The 22,448-nt window shown below is 35.6% G+C and overlaps 1 protein-coding gene and 1 long non-coding RNA gene across 2 annotated transcripts; one reads left to right on the top strand and one right to left on the bottom strand.

The window, feature by feature from the left end:
* Positions 1 to 202: 202 nt before the first annotated feature.
* Positions 203 to 3,247, bottom strand: LOC114157356 (uncharacterized). The gene is made up of 3 exons (XR_003598129.1): positions 1,891 to 3,247; positions 1,652 to 1,794; positions 203 to 247 (listed from the first exon to the last, which is right to left on the bottom strand). It is a non-coding gene; the product is annotated as an uncharacterized LOC114157356 (long non-coding RNA).
* A 4,001-nt stretch (positions 3,248 to 7,248) lies between these two features.
* ovol1a (ovo-like zinc finger 1a) lies at positions 7,249 to 20,507 on the top strand. The gene is made up of 5 exons (XM_028038258.1): positions 7,249 to 8,267; positions 16,305 to 16,525; positions 17,311 to 17,529; positions 17,878 to 18,022; positions 19,244 to 20,507. The coding sequence occupies exons 1-5, from the start codon at positions 8,168 to 8,170 to the stop codon at positions 19,585 to 19,587; spliced, it is 1,029 nt and encodes a 342-aa protein (XP_027894059.1). The 5' UTR covers positions 7,249 to 8,167; the 3' UTR covers positions 19,588 to 20,507.
* The last annotated feature ends 1,941 nt before the right edge of the window (positions 20,508 to 22,448 follow it).

Below are 22,448 nucleotides of genomic sequence, written 5' to 3'. Positions count from 1 at the left end.
GCTCCATCATCAGCAAATAAAGAAAATCCCATTCCTCTCTCCAAATTATCAAACATATCATTAATCATAATAGAAAAAAACAAAGGACTCACTATACTTCCCTGAGGCGTACCATTTTCAACAAAAAACCTTTCTGACAAATTCTTACTTGTATTGATCTATCTTGTAGAAAATCTTTTATCCAATAAAACATTGATCCACTAATACTGCTTTGGTTGCACCGCCACCATGTGGTGTGGAATGGGAACTGCAATAGAAATGAATGTGTAATATTCCTGTGAACTGTCAAATAATCAGAGGTGGGCAGAGAACCCAAAAATTGTACTCAAGAGTAGAACTACTTCAACATTTCTTTACTCAAGTAAAAGTACAAAATAACCATCCACAGAAATACTTGAATAATAGTAAAAAAGTATTTAGTAAAAGAGAGTAACTTATCATTTTAAAAATTACACCACCAGACAGACCAAAATGTAAACATATGTTCACATTTTGGTATTTGAAAGATGAAGAATGAAAATATTCCATATAAACATCATCAGACAATAACAAAATCAGACAAAAAAAAAATTCCAAATCAGTTTCTTTCAGTTTAAAACTTATGAAACTTTAACAAAAATTCAGGTGTGTGTCTGGTGAAGTTTTGTTAAAAACACATTTGTTCTTCCCTTAGTGAAGATAATATCTAGAAATTTTACTCAAGTAAGAGTAAAGAGTTAATTAACTTCATAATCGAGTCACTCAAGTAAAAGTAAAAAGTACAACATATAAGAGTAAATTTTTGTCCAAAAAGTTACTCCAGTAGGTGTAGCTAATTACTGTCCAGCTCTGGAAATACGACTGAAAAAAGATTGTTATTGACAGGTACTTTATTTATTAAATCACATTTAGAACACTTTTCTTTCCGGTTTCACTTACATCTATTAAGAAACATTTAAAAAGAGAAAATTACATTTTACCAACAAAAAACAATATTTTTAATGCAGAAAATTGGACTATGTTATTTTCAAAAGGTATATTTAATCTGACAAACTGTTGGAATTAAAGTTCTAGTTTACTGAATATGACCAGTTAGGATTGAAATATTTCATACTTTTGGAAAAATTGGTTATATTATTTGGATTTGAGAAAGAAATTTGTTTTTTAATGTAAAAGAAACAAGCTTCTCACAAAAAACCCCAACACAATATATAAGGAGTTTATATTTTTCAATAATCATTGAAAGACTTATAGCTTTTTCATGTTGCATTGGTAAATAATTTTTTCCTAACTGGGTCCCTGTAGAACATTAACATTAAGAAACATAATGAACAATATAAAATAATTAATTACATTATTTAACAGAATATTTATTAATATATATATATTATATTTACCAAATAAATATTAACATTAACAAAGGTTACAATTATGTCTATGTTAAAATTATATAGAGAGTTATATATATATATATATATATATATATATATATATATATATATATATATATATATGTATGTCAGTCATAAAGTAATTTAAACTTCTTTGGTTCTGCAAACAAACTTGCATCTGATTGGCTGACCCGGGCAAACCTTTAGACGCAGACCAATCAGCGTGTGCATACCAGTTTTAGTCCCGCCTTCATTAGGAACAACCCAAACTTAAAGTTTACCTGAAGTAGATCCACTTGGATAGATGGTGTTTACTCCACTGGGAAGTTTTGGTCCTCGTTGTGGATGTCATTACAGTCAGCTTGCACTTTGACCTCTTTACAGCTGACCAGCAGTGGAGCCCAGAGGAAGAGAACCATGACAGCTAGAAGACAGAATATGGAAACTTTTGAACATCACCCATCAAAGAAACACTGATCAACATTCATTTAGTCAGATTAAACCTGATTTCTCTTCATACCTTTTCTTGTCCTGGATGTAGTGCTTCCCGATTTGCAGCCTCAGCATCACCATATGAAAGAAACTGGTCAAATGCAGCAAAACACACCTGTGAAACAATGAAATAAAACATGTATTTAGCCAATATTGTACATATAATAAGAAATTATGAAATAATTTAAATTGTAATGATTTAAATATGTATTAAAACAATGAGGCAATAAAAGTTATACAAATTATTCAATTATTTATTTTATTGTTAAATTTAATTTAATTAAATTTCATCATTTTACTGATAACATTTTTAAATATTCTTTTGTAATTTTAGCTACATATAACAAAATTTAAGTTTATAGTTTTTGTTGCCCCCTGCTGGCAGAAATTATTTTAATTTGTTGTTGTTATGATATTTACATTTATGCTGCAAATTGTAAAACCTTTAATTGTAGCTATGCAATGAGAAAAAAACTACAATCTTTGCTGCAGATCATATCAATCAGTCAACAATTTAACACCAACAGGTGGCGAAAACATCTCATTTTAATCATCAACACATGAGTTTTAGTGGCTTTTTAAAGTAAAATTCAGTTTTTTTAGATACAGATTCACAAATCAGTTCCAGTTAAGTTTCCATCTTTCAACGGTTTTGTGTGCAGAGGTTTAAAATAACACACACACACACACACAGGTGCAGATATGCTACCTGACCAGTACTCTCACCCACTGCTGAGGAAACAAAAACTAAAACCCAAAGTATTCGGGTGGAAGGTGAAAGGCAACAAAAATATGGACAGTGAAATAGTTTTTATTGAAGATAAAGGCCACATTTAAATCAGCATTAGTTAGTTTTATTAACGGGTTCAGTTTTGGTCTGAACTGTTCGGTTTCGGTTGAACAAAGGCAAAAATGTTTCTCATTCCAGATCCGTGTGTCACACTTTCCTCTTTCATCCTTAATTACTTAAAAACATCTGACAACTAACTGTCTGCATTAATCACATCCAGAACGGCTCACATTATTTTATTGTTTGATACTTAAATACTAAAATCTAAAAATTATCACTGAAGATTCTCAGATTATGTCTTTTCACCATAAAGCTCATTAATTAAATCCCTTGTTTTTGTTTTGTTTACATCGTTCCTATCAGGTATGAGGTTGCCGAAAAGGAAGTTGGCGCAGGAATTAAAGCAAAACGTTTCCAAGGAGACGGGTCAGCAGATCAGGTCCAACTGGTGTTAAATGGCCTCTGCTGGCTTTTCAACTGTTTCCTTCCCAGTTTCAGCTGGGAACCAGTCGAGCTCTCCATGCAGGTTAATGGACGGAGGTGGAGAGAAAACGATCACAGAGGATTTAATACAGTAAAAGTCACGATCAATCAATCAATTTTTATTCAGTTTGTCCACCATTTTGATTTGTTTTGTGTTATTTTTTGGGCTACTTGTGCATTTAAGTTTCTTTTCATATCAATTTTGTCTTATAGTGGCAACTTTTGTCTCTTTTTAATGTTTTGTTCTATATGTTTCACCAGTTTATTCTCCCAGTTTTAAACTATTTAAAAACCGAAGTAGTTTAATCCAAAAATAAAATTAGATTCTTTTATTTGTGTGACTAAGAACAAAAATGTTTTGTTTTCATCTGCATCACACACTATCAGAGTTTTTCTTTGTAAATTTAAAACTGAATCGCTTTGGTTAAGTTATTCCAACATTTTGAAATTATACAGGAATAAAGTCGGAATATTGGCTGATTAAAGTCAAAATAATATGAGAATAAAGTTGTAATATTATGAGAATATGCATGGTAGTATAATAATCTATTATATTCCCATATGACTTGAATAGAGTCAAAATAATGTGAGAATAAAGTTGGAATGTTGCCAGATTAAAGTTGTAATATTATGAGAATAAACGTATATGAGAATAAAATCATAACTTTAGCAGAATAAAGAAATTAATATGGGAATAATGTCAAAATAATGCAAAAATTAAATCATAATATTCCCAGATTAAAGTTATAATATTGTGAGAATAAAGTTGTATCTCCTACAAATTTATTCTCATATTATTTCAACTTTAATCTGGGAATATTATGACTTTATTCACATAAATTTATTTAGTTTTAATTTTCTTAGCATGGACCTAACACCATCATAGATCTGTGGATTTGTCTTTTTGACGTTTTAGTAGTTTTTAGATTTATATTCCATCAGTTCCTAATAGATTCCTTATCTCTGGGTGAATATTGTAAATATTAGCTCAGTTTTACTGTTTTGCATCCTTTCCTGTTTCCTAATCTTTATTAAGAGGGGCTGTGGCCTCCGTCCTTTGCACTCTCTTGGCCTGTACCTTGCAGACGGCACCTCTAATTGTTTAAAGTGTTACAGTGTTAGCGACAGAGAAGGAGGAAAGAGAAGGAGGCACATCTGGCCAGACTGCTCCAACAGCCCGGGCAGCATACCTTCAGCCTTCCTCCACTCCTCTTCAGATGAACTCCAACACCCAACGCTCCCTCTGCTCTACTGATAGGCTGTTCACACCTTTATTTACAACCTTATTTTGGCATCTAGGTTGTGTTAATCTGAATCCAACCACAAAGGAGTTGCTGGAGTAGAGTAGAAAGGCAAACTTTTACTATAAGTGTTGTTATTAGAGAAAACAAAATACTATTTAGCTAAGAAAAATAACACAACATGTTCTCCAATTGATGAAAACCCCTCATTTTGGAACTAAATCTGAAATAAGTGATGTGAAAAGCAACTGCTTCACAATTAATTATTGCTAAAATCACTCCTAAACAAATAATTTAAAGAAAATATAGAATAAGTGCTCATCTAACTGTTTTTTCTTTACAATCAGCACTGAACTAAAGTAAAAATGGCTGCAATAAACCAAATAAGGAATAAAAGGAATAAAAATACAAAAAATACTCACCATACACAAACACATCATACCAGTTTACAGAAAAAATAAAATTAATGCTCATTTAACTCTGTATTCTCTTTAAAATCAAAATGGTTGCAACAAATCAAATAAAAGAATTAGACACAGATTTATCCAATTTAAAATTTGTGCTCTTTAAATTATTGGTGTTGTTCAGTTAAAACAATCCAGAAATTGTCGGTAGATCTGATTCTCTAAAGTTTATGGACCGAAACGAGTGGGCTGGACAATATGGCTGAAAAACATATCACAACATAAACGTTTCTAATCAGTCGATGCAGATAATTACTGATAAGTTTTATTTTGTTTTAAACATCTGAAATATTGCCAAACTGGTGGCGTGACATTTCCTCTCTTACCCACAGTTTTCATTCCACGACGTTGTTGTGTATTTTTCAGCCACGGTGGCAAAACCTTTAACTCCTGCTGCGCAAGTTACTCAACAAGTTGTTGCTAGGTAACCGAAGAATGAATGAGTTGCTAGGTAACCAAAGAACAGAATGAGTTGATTCCACCAACCTAGCTTAGCAGGCTGTGAGAAGTTGAGAGGCTAAAATCTTTCCTGTTCCTACATCTCCCAGAATGCTGTGCGGTTCTGGATCAAAGTTGAGTGAAATCTATAGATTGAATATTCTATCAGATGTATTATTATATTAATATTGATCACAGATACATAAAACAGCATATTCTAGAACTTTTTTCACTCACTGACAGCAAATCTATGTTGATCTGTTTATTAATTTATTTATTACTAAAATCTTCAGGTACTTATTTAAACACAAACAGTGATTTTTAAGTGATGGACTCTCACAAATTAAATACTATCTACTATTTGAAACATTAATTTTGGATTAATTCATTTAAACACTTCAACTTTTATAATTATGATCTAATAGGGACCTTAAAATTCACCTGTTAAACCAGCCTGATTTGAAAAACGAAATGTTAAAAATGTGGAAATTTTACACAAAATTGTACTAAATTAATGAGAGGTAAATCTACAAACAAACATCAAATATAAGTCATGCTTCATTTGGGTATTTAATAACTATGACACAGTAGAGTTTTATGCTCTCGCCAAGCTATTGGCCCCAATAATATTCAAATACTAAACAAAGATAAACAGAGAGCCCTTTATGTATTTAAATATTAGAGGGAAAAAGTGCTGCTCTCTGTAGTTCCGCTCATACTTCCCCAGCAATTCCCCAAAATGTAGCTTAATGCGACTGAGTATTACAGATGTTTGTAGGAGATTAGCTAAATTATACATTTTGGAATAGCAAAAGTGAGCCAAACTAATTATGAAAAGTGTCTCCTCAAACTGTGTAGCTGTGTCATTTAAACTCATGTAGCAGTTACTTTCCCTGAACTCTTAATGATATGAATAAATGTAAACAAAGCCAGAAATCCCGTTTCATGACTGGAAATCCTCCCCACTACAACTTTTATACCTCAAATAATTATTCATGTTTCCTGAGATAACAGCCACAAAGTATTTCATAAGGATTTTATGTAATAAACCAACATGAAGTAGTGCAGAACTGGAAAGTGGATGCAGAATTTTCTTTTGCAAATAAAAATCTGTAAAGTGTGGCCTGCATTTGAAATCATTTATTTATTTTGATTCTCCTAAACAAAATTCAGTGCAACCAAATCCCTTTAAAGGTTGCATGAAAAATGTAGTGCACACATGTATTTGTGGTCTCTAAATAAAATTCAGTCCAACCAAATGCCTTCAGAAGTAATTATTATGTTAAGTAATTGATGAACAGATTCCTGTTGTGTGTAATTTAAACCAAAGGTGTCCAAACTTTTTGTCACAAGGGCAAAATGGTCAGCTAATAAGTATTCACAGGCCAAAATATTATGTTTAAACGCTGAAATCACCAACTTTTTGTAGAAATGGATCAGTAGAGTCAACACTTCAAAAAGTTTTGTTAAATGAAAAGCATCCAGTTTGCACATTATTATAGGCTGAAGTAAAGAAAATTAAAAAAATATTTAGACTGTTCTCAGAAGTGAAAACAAGATCCAGGTTAGTTTTCATTTGAATACACTTTTTGTATTCAGCCATAATTTTCATCTGTTGTTCCTGGGAAATGATTAATTTCTCTTCCTAAAAACAAACAAGGTTCAAATGACTGGACTACAAAATTCTGCCAATAAATACAAAAAACACAGTCAATACAAACAATAAATAGAAAACAAAACAAAGAAACGGATGTTATCATAAAAATAAAAAGTAAACAATTGTAAAAAATACTCTTAAAAGTAATATTTTTCAAAAAAGTTACTCAAGTAAATGTAATTGAGTAAATGTAACTAGTTACTGTGCAGCTCTGCCATTGGAACAAATACATTTTCATCAATATTAAGAAATTATTGATTATAACTGGCTCATGTATCTTGCTGAAAAGTTACTTGTAAGTTAGTTTAGTTTAGTTATTTTAAGTGTACTAAGATATTTGCACTAGAAACTAAACCAAATTACTTTGTAAGGTTTTGCTGTTGCAGTGTCCACCCCGTTTCCTGTGCCGCCCTGGGTAACTGCCCATTTGACCCGTTAGAAGCAGCCACTGTGTTTCAGAGTAAACATGGATGCTGTTTTATACATTTTAATGAGCATTTCATCAGAAATCTTATGCCAGTTCGTGTTTCGGACGTTTTCATCCGGCTGAAACCGTGACTTTCTTCCTGCAGCTCGTCTTTTCTCACGGCTCCCCACCTTAAAGGGGAATGGAGAAGAGGTGGAGATACGGAGAGCGAAAAAGAAAGACGGAGACAGGGAGAGGAGGGGTAAACCGGTTCAGCAGGTATACTGAGGCCTAACCCAGTCTCCCTCCAGCCTGTTGTCACCGTTATTTCTGCCGCGCATGCGTGCTGGCGCCTGTTTCCTGCTTTTTTCTCCTTTTAAATGAGCACCTGAGCTCCCGTTTGACCCACCTCTGTCGTGACTCAATGTGTGTGTGTGTGTGATCGGGGATATCTGCCGTTTTCTTTTTCTTTTCTCTCAACCCACTCTCCCGTTATTTGAAGGCGCTGCGGAGTCCGCGCTGACTTTACCCGCCTTACCTGAGCAGACTCACCTGTCCGGACCTTCTTCAAACCTGGAAATCTGACTTTGAGAGAAAGAAAAGTGCTAAGATATTAGAAGATAACGCTTGGGGAAACAAGACGAAAACGCGCAAGAAGAAGAGGGGGGAAAAAAAGAAGAAGAGGATCCACTCTTTCCATTTTCCCCCTCAGCTTCCTGCTTTTAAACGGTTACCTGGTCTGACGTCGCTACTTTTCTGAAAACTTCCCTTGCGCTAAATTAAAAAAAGAAATAACCCAACACGGACTGGTTGGCTGTGATCGAGCATGCCGCGGGCCTTTCTGGTGAAAAAGGCGAACGTTTCGCCTGGAAAGCGGAACTGGAGCGAGCTGCCCGACCATGAGCGGGGGGACGTCTACATCCCAGGTGAGTCCGCTGCTGCAGTAATGAGCCATGTTCGCTGCTTCAGGAGACTCGAAACGCGTGACTCGGTGCCTTTACGCACAGATTGGAGGATGTTTTAGGCGGGGTTTTGGGTCGGACCGGGAGTGCTGGTGTCGGTGTCGGTGTGGCAGGTGGTGCACGGAGGGGGTCCGGAGTCTGGATGCGAATAACGGGAATCCCGGCGGGGCCCCCGGAGAGCCTTCGGGTTCAGCGACTGCTTTACTTATTTTTGTTTGCGCATAGAAATCAACTCCAGATCGGCTTGAGCATAGATCATTCAATCAAAAATGAACATAAACAAATTATATAATGATTAAATGTTTGCCTCCTTTCGCAACGGGCCTTTCCGATTGCTTCCCAGATCGACCTTCAACCCCTGATTGCCCTCCTTCCTTGTTCACTCGCTGCGACTTATAAAACTCCAGGCTGGCTCGCTTCCTGGCATTTGTTGATTCATTACAAATAAACAGAAAACACTTCAAATTCAGAGGCAAAGCGACCCGGATTTCTGAAGTGACACTCTTACTGTCACGGTCTCCAACTGGGGACCATCACCACCCCCGGTCCCCCTCCTCATCTTTTTGAGAACAATCCCCATTGTTGCCGTCGGCGGAGTTTTTATTGTAAAAGGCCGCCGGTATCAGATAACAAGTAACGGACTACACCCTAAGCCTCTCCACTCTCTGACCCTTCCCCCGCTCCTTCTTCATTGGGTTTGTTTGTGTGCGTCTTCCTCTCCTCTCTCCCGTTAACTTTTAATCATTGACTTCTACATCCTCCTCCATGGCTGCTTGAGACAACAGCAGCAGGAAACCCGATTTCAGCTCGATGAATGCCTCAAATATAATATATATGCTAAATATGGCATTTATTCAGCTTGATAAATGCTTTAAATTATTAAAATGACACTTCACTGATAGGTGATTATGTATGATCTGATGATAAACAGTAAATCCATGTTGTTACCTCAAAAAGTACTATAAGTTCTTCTATTTTCAAACACTTTACTGTTGCTTATATTCATAAAAAACCCAAAATATTATTGCAACTCACCTGATTTGGGTCTGTCACTTTTATATAAAGTACATGTCTGTAAAATATTCTTTAAAAAACAAACAATTCAGTTGACATCCCCCAAAAATTGGAGCCCTGGGCTACAGCCACTGTAAGCCCTTTTTAAAATCTGGCACAGGTTTTATACATATTTAGTTATGAACTGATAATACCAACTGATGATGGCAGGTTTAATGTGCCCATTAGTGTTGTTTCCCCTTAAAAATAACTATAAATTCATAATTTTCAAATACTTGCTCCTATGTGGCTTCCCCCCAAAACTTTAATATCTGGGCTACTGCCGTGTTACATTTACTTGACTAACTTTTTGAAAAGAATGTACTTTTAGGAGTTTATAACTTGAGTAAAAGTGAAAGCTACTCTTACTTGAGTAAAATTAGAAATTTCTTGTTACTCCACAGAAATAATTATATAAACTTCCTTCAGTTTGTTTTCCACTGAATGAAGAACAAACAGATTTTAACCAGAAATTCACCAATACACGTTTAGACACGTTTAGTTATGTCAAAGTGAGACCTCTTGTTTGGAAACAATCTTTGTTTTTCTGCTGTTATTTATTACCAGTTGAATATACAGTAAAATCACATACTGTCACTGAAAGTACTTCACCCCTTTCTAACATACATATGTTTTTATATGTGACCTACTGTAAGTTTTAGTTTAACATTTATATTGACAAATTGTTTACATTTTTTTTAAAACACCAGAATTTAAACATAACGTCTTAATTTTTTTTTACCAAATACTTTTTTACTTTTACTTGAGTAAAAGTTGTTGAAGTAGTAGTGATACTCTCATCTATTAAAAGCAATTAAATCCAATCAAAACAAACATTATCCTTATTTTTTCCTATGTTGCCATTTTTATTTCAGTAAAACTTTCCAGTGACTTTTGCCCAATAAGTCGACATCATGAAATGTCAAAGCTTGAGATCTTTGCTTCCTTTTCACTGCCGTGTTTTCCAAAAAAAAAAATAATAATTTTTTTTACTGTTTTACGTGTCACCAAACTCTAAATGTCTGCCATGCCAACACCTCTGACTTTCTGAGAAACACTTGGCCTTAAAAGCAGCATCATGACCTGCGGGTTCATGTTATGTGACTCTAAACGTCTGATAACGTGGCTGTGACCAATATCTTTATTTGGAAAAGTTCTGTTCTCTAGCTGCTCACTAACTGGGCTGCCATCCTGGAAATCTCCATCTTCCAGTTAACTCTGACCAGTAGTGAGGAACAGCATCAGCATTTTTCCTCTTTTTGTCATTTTGTCTCACTCTCTTTTTTTTTCTTTTAAATCTGGACAAAATCATTGCATTTACTATTAGTAGGAAATGTTAAGTAAAACTCGTACTATTCGTCCTTTATAACAAAGTCTTTTTTAATAACCAGCGATTTTACTTAAGAGTCGACTTTGCTGCAGCTGAATTAGCTTTTGTTCAATCAATTAAATGGCCAAATATTAGCAAACGTTTTGAAAGAAAGTGGCCCAAATTAAATTCTTATACAAAATAAATTTGTTCCATTGAGCTGAAAAAAGTTTGAAAACTAGAGGCTTTTCTTCTAACACAGTAAAGGTAAAAAAAATCTATTCAAAGTTTTGGATTTGTGATGACTAAAGCATTTTATTCCTTGACTTGACTTTAGCTTTCATTTCATTTTCTTTGCCAATTTTGTCCCATATCACAACAAGTTTGTATTAGGACTACCAAACTCACTCGTTCAGAAGAATTTCTGTCCATTTCAGTTCAAAGGTCATCAGTTATTTTAGATTTTGAGTGTTAGCTGCATGCTAATTTATTTTTGGAATGCTCATGTCTCCCTTGGACACAGTTACGCCCCGGGCAAAGAGCCACGTTACCCACATCAACACCCACTACTAAGTGTTTTTAAGATGCCGCCTGCAAACTCATTTTGAATTTTACTAAAAAAGTCACTGCAAAGCTAGAAGATCCTATTATATCATTTAAATTTAAGGATTACATGTCAAAAACTAAACCTGCGGCACCTGTACACAGTGACGCATCGTTAACACCCTGAACAAAACCCAGCAACGGTCTCTGGTACAGTTTCTGGTATGTGCCGTTACTTGATGTACCTGCCTGGATTGCGTTGGCGTCCACACACACTTACAAAAGAACAGTCAAAATGAAAACACACACACACACGCCGACACGCACAGACAAAGGTATGATAATTACCTTAGACGGAAAGAAAGTGGAAGGCGTGTTGAATGCTTGTTATAAGCCACAGGATGCCATCAGTTTGGACAAATTTCCACATGGTGTGTATTTATGTGTGTGTTGGAGTTTTATTTTTATCTCATAATCCACAAACATGTGCCAGGACCAGTTTCTGATGGATCATCGGTGTGAAAACAGTTTGCTTTGGCCCACCTCTGAGATTACACACAACTGATGAGGGTTTAGTTGAGTAACAGGAGTATTAATGTTACAGACAGCAACAAAAACATGCAGTTTTCCTTCACATCAATGCTCAGATTTAACTATCCATTCAATATTTCATTGGGAAATGGTTTAATTTGGGTTTTATTTAGCTGTAAAGCACAACTACATGAAAAAAAATCTTAAATTTGCCTTTCTTAAGACGTCAGTGAAAGCCTGTAGAGCCAGTTATTCTGCTTTTAGTGTCTTTATGCAAGATTACTCCCACTCTTTTAGTTCATGTGTATTTCTCTACAACATAATGATATATTCTGAATTATATCAATTCATTGGTTAAACATGTCAAATGTTTATTTTAGTGGTAGAAATATGTGGTCAAAGGTGACGGTCTTTAAGGAAATACATGTTGTTGTTCTGGGTTTTCCACCAGCAAAATGAAAACATAAGGTGCTGTAGCTTTAACTGTGACCAGCTGATATGAAAAAGAAACAGGATGTATCACTCTGTTTAACACCAACAAGTTTTGGTTGTGATTTTGTGTTTTCTATGTAAGATGAGGTCTAAGTTTCACATAAAGTATATATCTTAAAAATCTGATCTATAAAAGTTTAGGTCCTGCTAAACTTTCTTTAAAAACTAATCTTTTCCATCATCAACTCCTGCAAACCTTAAAAAAATGATAATATGTTTAAAGGTTTGTAGAAATATTAATCAAATGAAGTCTCTACTTCTCATGATTTCACCTTACTACTTAGGGCGTAATCATCTTTTTTTCATTTATAAAATTTGATTTTGTATCTGGTTCTTCTTTCAGTTTTACATTTAAGGGATCAAATTTTGTCACTCACCACAGAACTAAAGTATTTTTGTTTGAAGCAACACATTTGGTCCATTAATTTATAAAAACAAAAAAGTACTTCAAGAACTTTAGCTACATTGGTTGAAGTATTTTTGTCAAGCACATAAAATGTTCATTGATTAGCATTTTATAAGCTAAAAACATTGTAGAAAAAGTCTCATTTAAAGCTTGAGTTTTGGGACACAATCTCAATGTTCTCATCTCATATGTAATATGATCTTTACATTGTGAGAAACTGATTATTACCATTAAAACATGTTTGTTTCAGTTCTCATTCCAAACCGGACTTACTTAAGCTAAGCTAACTAGCATAAACTTGGCAGCTAGTGAATTCTGCCTCATTAGTAGAAACTTCCATCATGCTAAGCTAAACTTAGCCAAGGTAAGATTAGTAGCAGCTTACGTAAATAGAAGAAACAATCACTGAAAGTTTCATATATTATTTTATTATTTTCACCACAGTTTGCCAAACCAGTTAGCTTTGCTCTGAACTAATCTTTAAAAAATTATTTATTAGTGCTGGATTGTCTTCTATGCAGTTTTTAGTCTCTTGCGTATTTCTTTGAATTTTATATTTAAAATGTATTCTTTTACAATTAAAAACTATATTTGATAAAGTAGGCTACTAGTTGTAATGCTAGGCATAGTAAAGCCAAGTCAAGCTAGTTAGCTTCTTTCAGTAGCACCAGCAAATTTACAGGAAAGCAGATATAATTTTAGCTTTTTTGTAAAGGAAAAAAAACTGAGCTGAGGTACACAATTGAAGTAACTTGTTATATTGCTTTTTGAAATTTTATACATTCAGAGGTTAAATCTGTGCTGCTCTATTGTCTAAAAGAGCTAAATTTGATGGGCATCCTGTATGCTAAACCTGGCTAACGAATGCTAACTACTGCCCATTTACATTTATAAAGCAAACATGAAACTGTAAAAAATAGGAAATTCTGGCTCTAAAATGACCCAAGTGTTAAATCAGTGGGTCTTAAATGACCTCTGTGTATTCTGGGATCTACTTTCAGTGTCGGTGCTAAAGCTGCCTGAAGGTTAATATTTATTGAATGGAGGAAAATGTAACGGACCCAATGAACAGCCGGTTGCTGCAGACAATACACCTTTAGCAAACACACCCTGACTCACACCCAGTGTTTGATAAAGTTATCTGCTGATTGTTGACTCTTTCTCTCAGCTGAGCAATGCTATAAATAAAAAAATAAAACACTAAAACATATGCAAACATGGTGTTCCTCCTTCCACTTCATCATGGAATGAAAGAACTTTGGGTATTTTGAACCCCGTCATCCAGTTACACCCAGACATACACACATCTCATTCATTGGTGATGGGGGGAAGGAGGGGCGAGCAAACAATGCTAGTTGAGATTAAATGTCCACAAGCAGCAGTCACCACAGAAACTATCAATGCACAGAGGTAATTAAGACTTTTAGGCCATTTCAAGGAAATGTTATTTACTTTTCTACTTGTGGTACAGATCCGTTTAACAAGTGGAATCCTCAGTAAACGAATAACAATCAGATGTTATTCCTCCATGAATAAATATGATTAACTGTACAGTTTAGTGATACAAACAGCACTTTTTATGTGATTATTGTTCTAAACAATCATGTTTTTCAAGAGGTGTGTTTCTGTTTTGTGATGATGATTGCTGTGAAGACAGAAATATCGTGATAAAACTTTAAGTCCACATCACCCAGCTAAGTCGTAACTTAGTATTGTTGACCGGACGTCATAATTACCAGATGGCGTCTCTGTAAACCCGGAGATCCACTGGGGCTCCTTGACTGGCATTTCATTAGCAAATATGCTGCCGAGGCGGCACAGAGCCTCACTGTGTCACAGCGAACCGTTAGCTCTGTAAGTTTATAGATCAGCTTTTGTGTCTTCTCATCTTTAAAGCTAGCTGCAGGGGCTTCATTTGCATTTACATTTGGGTTTTATCAGATTCAAGCCTGACAAACTAAACTGATTCCTTGTTTTCTATCAGGCCACACCTGCCAATGGGCACCTGAAACACACACACACACACACACACACACAAGCACACCTTTATAACGTGCTGTTGGCTTTTTCTGTCAATCAAGTTGCTTTCTTTGACATTTTCTGTTATGCTCTGCTCTTGCACACCATGGTTATAATTTAGTTTTATTTCATTTTCTTTGTCTAATTCAGTTACTTTTAGTTCATTTTTAGAGTGTATTTGTTAGTTTTTGTTAGTTAAATATTGTTTAGTTTCACTTATGTTTTTACTGCTTAATGTTTTAGTTCTTCGTGTCTTGGTTGGTTTTTAGGTGCAGATTATAAGTCAAAATGGTCAAAGTATTGTGTTGTGACTATGTTTACACGAATTGGTTAATGAATGCTCACCAGAAGATACAGTTTTTAAAAAGTTATTCAGTTATTGTTGAACAACCAACTATCTCTGGAGCTTTGTCCCAACTTTTCCCAATTAGCCGACGTGTCACCTGAGGGATTGTGGAGTGCTGTAATTTGCCGACAGCAGATGTAAACTGCTTCTGTGGGGGGAGAAAAGGCTGACAAATAAATTCATAAGCACAAAAACGAGGGGTATTATATCTGTTAATGAAAATGTTCTCTCAATTTCAGTTATTTCCTTAGCTGTAGTTAACTGTAATAAGCTTGGTGAACACCTTTACCATAACGCAGAAACCCTGACGCTCAGCCCTGCGGAGGTGGATTGTTTGAGGAAGGTAAAGAGCTGGTGCTGCAAGACCGTCTGGTTCAGCAAGTCTAACTGTAATGGGGATGTCTTTGTATAGGTTGGTGTGTGTGCGCGTGTGTGTGTTTCCAGGCATGTGTCTGCGTGCAAAGCGAGTCTTACTCGACAATAGCCCAAACAGGAGCACACCTAACCACGCAAACACACTTATTTAATTCTGTGTGTTTGCTAGCAGAGCAATTGTGCAAATAAGGACACGGTGCAAGATGGCTGCTTATTGTGAAACCCAGTAATGCAGTAATTTTCTTTTTTAATTTTCTGTGTTTGTCTCTCACTCCTTTGGTCAACAGTATTCCAGTTCACATCTGCCAGTTTAAAACCAGATTTACTTTTTTTTTTTTTAAACATACATTGCCAGGTTTTGCATCAACATTAATATCAATAGAATATAACTCCAGAACCGCACTGCATTCTGGGAGACGTAGGCAGAGGAAAGACTTTACCTGCTCAACCTCTCATTTCTACTAGCTATTGATGGTGGTTGTTGTTTTTTTAATAATACATTATTTTGAACAAATAACATGGCACAGAAGATCTTCAACATAATGAGAAATAAGAGAATTCAGTAATGAAACTAATATAAAATAACCACAGACGTTGACAATATTGGTGTTCTAGTCTTGCAATCTACAAAGTAGAATAAATAAAGCAAAAACAGTGAAATAAAGGAATATGTATATTGGTAAAATAAAACAATGTAACAGTTTAAAGTTACGCAGCTGTGCCTCACAACTACTAAAAAATAACAAAACATTTAGTGAAAACTACGCATGAAACAGGAAACGTCTCGAGTCTGGCAGTGTTTCAGATTTTTAAAACAATCAAACGGATCAATAATTATCAATACTGACTGATATGAAATGCTTATATCTTACATATTAGAATATGTTATTGTAAAATAATCATTTTTTACCCTTATTGTCCATCCAGTCTCCATCTTCCCGAACTCGGTTCTGATGACGGAAGTCGAGGCGAGTCCTGCGGAGACCGTTCCTCTCTGCCTCACCAAACACTCTTCATCGGACAACCACGCCCAGCTGCCGTCCAGCACCGCGCTCGGACAACCGCGGAGTCCAAGCGGCTCACCGGGAAGGTCGGACATCAGGCGCAGCTTACACAGCGGGTCGTTGTATGTCCGGTCCAAAATGAAGGTGAGAAAGGAGACACAACTGCAGTTTCCACTGTACAATATTAAAATAAAAACAAGATTTTGGCCACTGTAGATGGAAAAAACATGAGGAGCAAATTTATGCCAAAAAAGATCAATCTCAGAAATTTTCTGGAAAAAAAAAGAACATTTCTGATTTTGAAAAGTGAAAAATCTGCTAGAAATTTTGAGATTTATCTCAGAAACCTTCTATAAAAAGTTTTAAAGTCAAATATTTTCTACTTTTGAAATGTTCAGAGTTTCAAAAGTCACATTTTTTTTTACCTTTCAAGCTCAGAAACGTTTTTAGAAAAAAATGGACATTTCTGAGATTAATCTAAAAAAATTTCTATGACTCAAATTATTTTTAGAAAATTTCTAGAAAAAAAGTTTCAAATGTCAAATATTTTCCACCTGTGGAAATTGTTTGAGTTTGAAAATCTATAAATTTCAATATATTTTCCTAGAAATTTTCAGAGACAAATCTAAAGATTTCTGAGTTTTTCTAGCTTATTTGTGACTTTTCAATCTCAGAAATTTCCAAGTTCTTTTCAATAAAATTTCTGATATTAATCTCAAACTTTCAGATCTTATTGGTGGAAATATACTCCCTTTTTTTTCTTTCTCTATCTAGAATCGCCCTGATACGTTGTCGTAATAATATCTAGAGTTATGTCCAGAATAAAACATTTTCTCTGTCAAAGGAAAACTTCTTACAGCTAAAACGTCATTAGCAGAAACACACGCCTCTTCATTTCAGCTCGATCAGCATTTTTCTCTCTCTAACAGGTAACTACAGGAAAGTTGCCTCCTGATCCCACTCCTCTTCCTCCAACTCTTCCTCCCATTCCCATTCCCAGTCCACAACCTCTACCTCCACAAGCCGCTGTGATGCCAGCTGCCCCCAAACAAACCCCCGCCCCATCGGAGCCGCCATCCATGGTGAACCGACCAGCGGGCCAAAGTCAGAACACTGCGCCGACACCAGCAGGAGCGTTTGTGTGCCAGGTATAAAGTGATTAATCTCATTATTTCATTCATTATTGATTCTTCCAGACCAGCTATAAATGTTTTAAAGTTATGTCATTCTGTATACTTTGCTTTAGGGCCATATAAAAAGAATGTAAAAATTGAAAGATAAAATTCTGATAATAAAGTCGTAATATTACAAGAATTTGGATCAATAAATTATCTTTTAATTTAATTGAATTAAACCAGGGCAAGATCACCGTGACATCCAGTGTTGGTGTGTTGATCTGTGTCAACACACACCCTTTAAGTCTAGAACTCAGTTGACTTCCTGTCAGGTTGACATTCAGTAAAAATTATGGGTCTATAAACTGTTGCTGGTTTCAGGTTTGCCAGAAGACGTTCCAGTTCCAGCGCATGTTGAACAGACACGTCAAGTGCCACAGTGACACCAAGAGACACCTCTGCACCTTCTGCGGCAAAGGCTTCAACGACACCTTTGACCTCAAGAGACATGTCCGCACGCACACAGGTACTGGCTCGCTTTGATTTTCCTGCAGTATCCAGGTTTAAGAGGCTTTAAACAGATCTATAAACTCGCACTAGCCCAGGTAATGACAGGTAGTAAGATCAGATATCAAAACCACGCAGATGATACACAGCTCTGCATTACGATGTCACCAGGTGACTCTGAACCCATCAAAGCGTTAATAGGACAGATAAATGTGTGGATGTGCCAAAACTGTCTGCAGCTGAACAGAAACAAAACTGAAGTTATTATGTTTGGACCTAAAGAGGAACGATCAAATCTGGGAGTAGTAATGGACTCTAACATGAACCTCCAGAGCCACATAAAGACGGTTGCAAAGTCGGCCTTCCATCACTTGAGGAACATTTCCAGGATTAGAGGACTAAATCTCAGTAAGATCTAGAGAAACTCATCCATGCGTTTATCTTTAGTCGCACTGATTACTGCAACAGTTTCTTCACAGGTCGGCCTAAAAAATCAATCAGATCCAGAACGCTGGAATTCACTGCAAAAGCACAAAATATTACCAAGTATTTTAGGTCTAGTGGTTCTAGTGCAAATATCTCATTAATCTTGAAATAAGACAAACCAACTTACAAGTGACTTTTTGTAGCAAGATGTAGGAGATTGTTTTAGTAATTAATTCCTTAATATTGTTGAAAAAGTTTTAGTTACATTGACAGATTAATTCACATAAAACAAGACATTTTTCATGTTTTATAAAATTGTTAATTATGAGTCTTGTCTCATGTTGTGTCTCAAGATTTGCTCATATAAGTGATTGATATATCATATTGATTTCCTGGCGTAAACATTTTTAAAGCATCATCCATATATATTTTCCCTGGTGGTATTCATTGTAAAGTTAATTATGAGGCAAATTTCTCAAAAACAAGCTCCTATATGTCATTGAAAAGTTACTTGCAAGTTAATTTTGTCTCATTTCAAGTGTACTAAGATATTTGCACTGGACAATAAACCAAAAATACTTGGTAAGATTTTGTGATTTTGCAGTTTTCAGCTACGCAAACAGCTGAAACACTGAGTTCAACTACATCAACACTAATTAACTGCTTTTGAACCATAATAAATGGAACATTGATTAATATATTTGATGTGTACTGACAAAATGTGATGTTTGTTACTAGTTTCGTCTTTTTAATCGGCCTTGTTGCTGAAATGTGCGATACAAATGAACTCGATTGATTGGTTGATGTTTTCCAGGCGTCCGCCCGTACAAATGCTCGCTGTGCGACAAGGCCTTCACCCAGCGCTGCTCCCTGGAGTCCCACATGAAGAAGATCCACAGCGTCACCCTGAAGTACGCCTACAAGGAGCGCCGCAACAAGCTGTACGTGTGCGAGGAGTGCGGCCACACGGCCGGCACTCAGGACGAGCTGGTCCGCCACCTCCACTCGCTGCACCCGGACAGCCAGCTGCTGAAGGGGAAGGCCGCGCGGCGGGCCGGCGGGCCGGGAGCGCCGGCCAGCGGCTCCGTCGGAGGATCCGCTCCCAGCTCGCCCCGGGAGGCCGACAGCGACGACACCAACGGGTCAGCCGGGCAGTAGATCGCTGCCAAAAACTCAGACAGGATGCATGAAGGAGGGATGTGTTCTCTCACGGACATGTAGAGTGTTTAGTTTCTATATTTATATTGATGGAAAGGGTTTGGATTTGGGTTTGTTTTGTAAGAAAATTGGTAAAATGTTGATGCAGTAAGAAGAGTAAGCTTGACTTGACTGGGTCAAAACATTATGACGTCTCAACTTTCATCCTCAGGGATTCATTTTTCATTTTTATTTTATCGCTCCAAGAAGAACCTCAAACAGGGTGGAACCCTTTCAGAAGACGCTCCGGATCAGAACCTTTCATCCAACTACGCAGACTTTGTTCACCTCATTATGTTTTGGCTCATCTTTATATTTTTGTATGACACTATGCTACCAGTGGGTTTCTCTGTGCAACAGAAGAGATTAATTTTTCTAATGAAAAAAACTTTATTATTATTATTAAAGCAAGTAATATATTACATAACATCGACTTGATTTGTTCGTTCTTTTAAATAAATTCTTTGGTGTTTTTTACATTTGCAGCTCAGGAGTTTAACAACCCGTCTAATGAGACTTTTTAAAATAATAAAGAAACAGCAACACGCTCTGTGTGTTAAAATTTGTTAAACAAAAAAAGTAACTTGAATAAAAGTTTCTTCAGAAAGGCTGGATAAGCATCGATTAAGATTATGTTAAATAAATACAGGTAAATCTGACAGAAATGAAGCAAATCTTGAAGAAAATGGGTCAGAATTTTTAATTTTGGGCTTCCAACATCTGAATTTAAACCATTTCTTATTATTTCAAGATAGAAAAATAATGAATTTCAGTCCAATACAAATTTATTTGTGTAACTCTGAGCATGTGGCTTTAACTAAACCAAGTAAGAATTGTTTATTTAATTTTAAAGGCAATAATAAAGGGTATTTTAGCAGTTATTCTGTGTGGTTTTATGTAATGCCTACATAAAATATCTCCAATAGAAGGAAACCAATGGTACAAAGCTTTTAACATAATAATAATAATAGATTTTCTAGCTTCGAACTGTGTGCTTTATATTTTTAAGTGGCCTACTGGACTGGCCTTGTTGTAAAAAATAAACATATTTTTCTCCTTTGTAAGTTAATGATTCATTTTTGTCCTAAAATATGAAAACATTGAGTTTACTTTAGTTTCATTCCATTTTAAAATAATAATATTAAATATGTACAACCATTTTTAAGTAATATTTTCTATAGCAGTGGGGACAGAAGTGGCTCCTAGAATTGAAATAGTTGCCGACCCAAGGTATATATTTATTTGTTTTAAGTATAATATAAAAAAATCAACACAGACCAACTGCAATAAACTACTAAAACCAAAAAAATTATTATTTTTTACTTAAAATGGTAATTCAATATACAACTGATGAATTGGGTGAACAGGTTTCAATTTATTCTGGATTTTAAAATTCAAACTGGGTCTCAGCCGCACTAATATGAACCCATTTACATTTGTTCATGTAAATGTTGGTGTCCTGGCGTAAACATTGTTCTTAAAGCACCGTCCATTTATTCTAATTGGAAAATTTGATGACCAAATTGACCTATTAGGCAACGACGAGCTGAAAACGTTTGGATGAGTCAAGATGAGGCTTTCAAAACGAGAACATCGTAGGAATTATGGGTAATTATGGTGCTTCATGGTGGGTCTGTGCCATCGCTGGTGGTTCTGGTGTGTCACACAAAGTGGAATAATGAAGAAGAAGAAGAAGAAGTGAGTAGTACCTCCAAATTCTCAATCTTCAAATAAACACAACAAGCATTGTTTCTGCTGACTCGTTCATTTCTAAGTATATAAACAAATAATCAGGGTGAGAAATTTGGCTTTTTAATTAAACAACACCTCACACACTTAAAAACTGACCTTTCACAGCAAAGCAGCAACGTTAAACTGGTCACTGCAACATTTTCATTGGTCACTGAAGATGTTAAGCCATTATGATACACTGCAAAAACACAAAATGTTACAAAGTAGCTTTAGTTTAGGTTCTAATGCAAATATGTTAGTACACTTTAAATATGACATAACTAACTTACGAGTGACTTTTCAGCAAGAAATACAAGTTTGTTTTCAGTCAATTATAGATATTTTAACCAAAATACTTGGTAAGATTTTGTGTTTTTGCAGTGCATAATGTGGAGTAAAAGATGCTAGCCTGAGTCAGATGGTATTCTCTGAGACACCAACATTTCAACATCCTGTCTGCTCCCGTTCAGAGTTGGATTAACACACACAGTCCTGGTTTAGATCATGTTTAGACATATAACTGCATGTTTGACAACGATGTCGGAGTAAAACAAACAACAACTGAAGCATTTTACTCCTCAGGGGGTTAAAGGTTAAATGTTTCTGACCAAGCAGTTGTTCCAAGAAAATCAAGAAAAAAGTTTGGCTTCTTAATTTTAACAAACGTTTTAGTTCACTTGGTTGTTTATTGTTTTAGCCAAAGTTATTATGAGCCATTGTAGAAAGTCCAAAAACCACTTGATGGCCTAGTCAAAGTCCAGATCCAAATCCAAAATGACTGACTTTCACATATTTTGGCTTTCAGTTGAGGTTGCGATAAAAATGTGGTTCTACAAAACATCCAGCCTCTTTGAACCATTTTGTCAAGAAAACAGAGGCTACATTAACTTTAAAGAGGATCTTTTATGCAAAATTCACATTTTGCGCATTTTTATATTTCCATTTGGGTCACAACTGCCTCTAAAAGCAATTGCTTAAAAAAAAAAACCACCCAGTCGTTGTTTTTGGCAACAGGTTTATGTTTTTGGTGTCGAGAACCCAACTCCAACCGCAACAAAGCCCAGCCTGTTACCTAGCAACCCAAATAGAAC

The sequence above is a fragment of the Xiphophorus couchianus genome, chromosome 14 (genome assembly GCF_001444195.1).
Source record: "Xiphophorus couchianus chromosome 14, X_couchianus-1.0, whole genome shotgun sequence".
NCBI classification, from domain to species: Eukaryota; Metazoa; Chordata; class Actinopteri; order Cyprinodontiformes; family Poeciliidae; genus Xiphophorus; species Xiphophorus couchianus.
The sequence above is the reverse complement of the archived record's forward strand: the minus strand, read 5'-3'. Positions and strand labels throughout refer to the sequence as shown.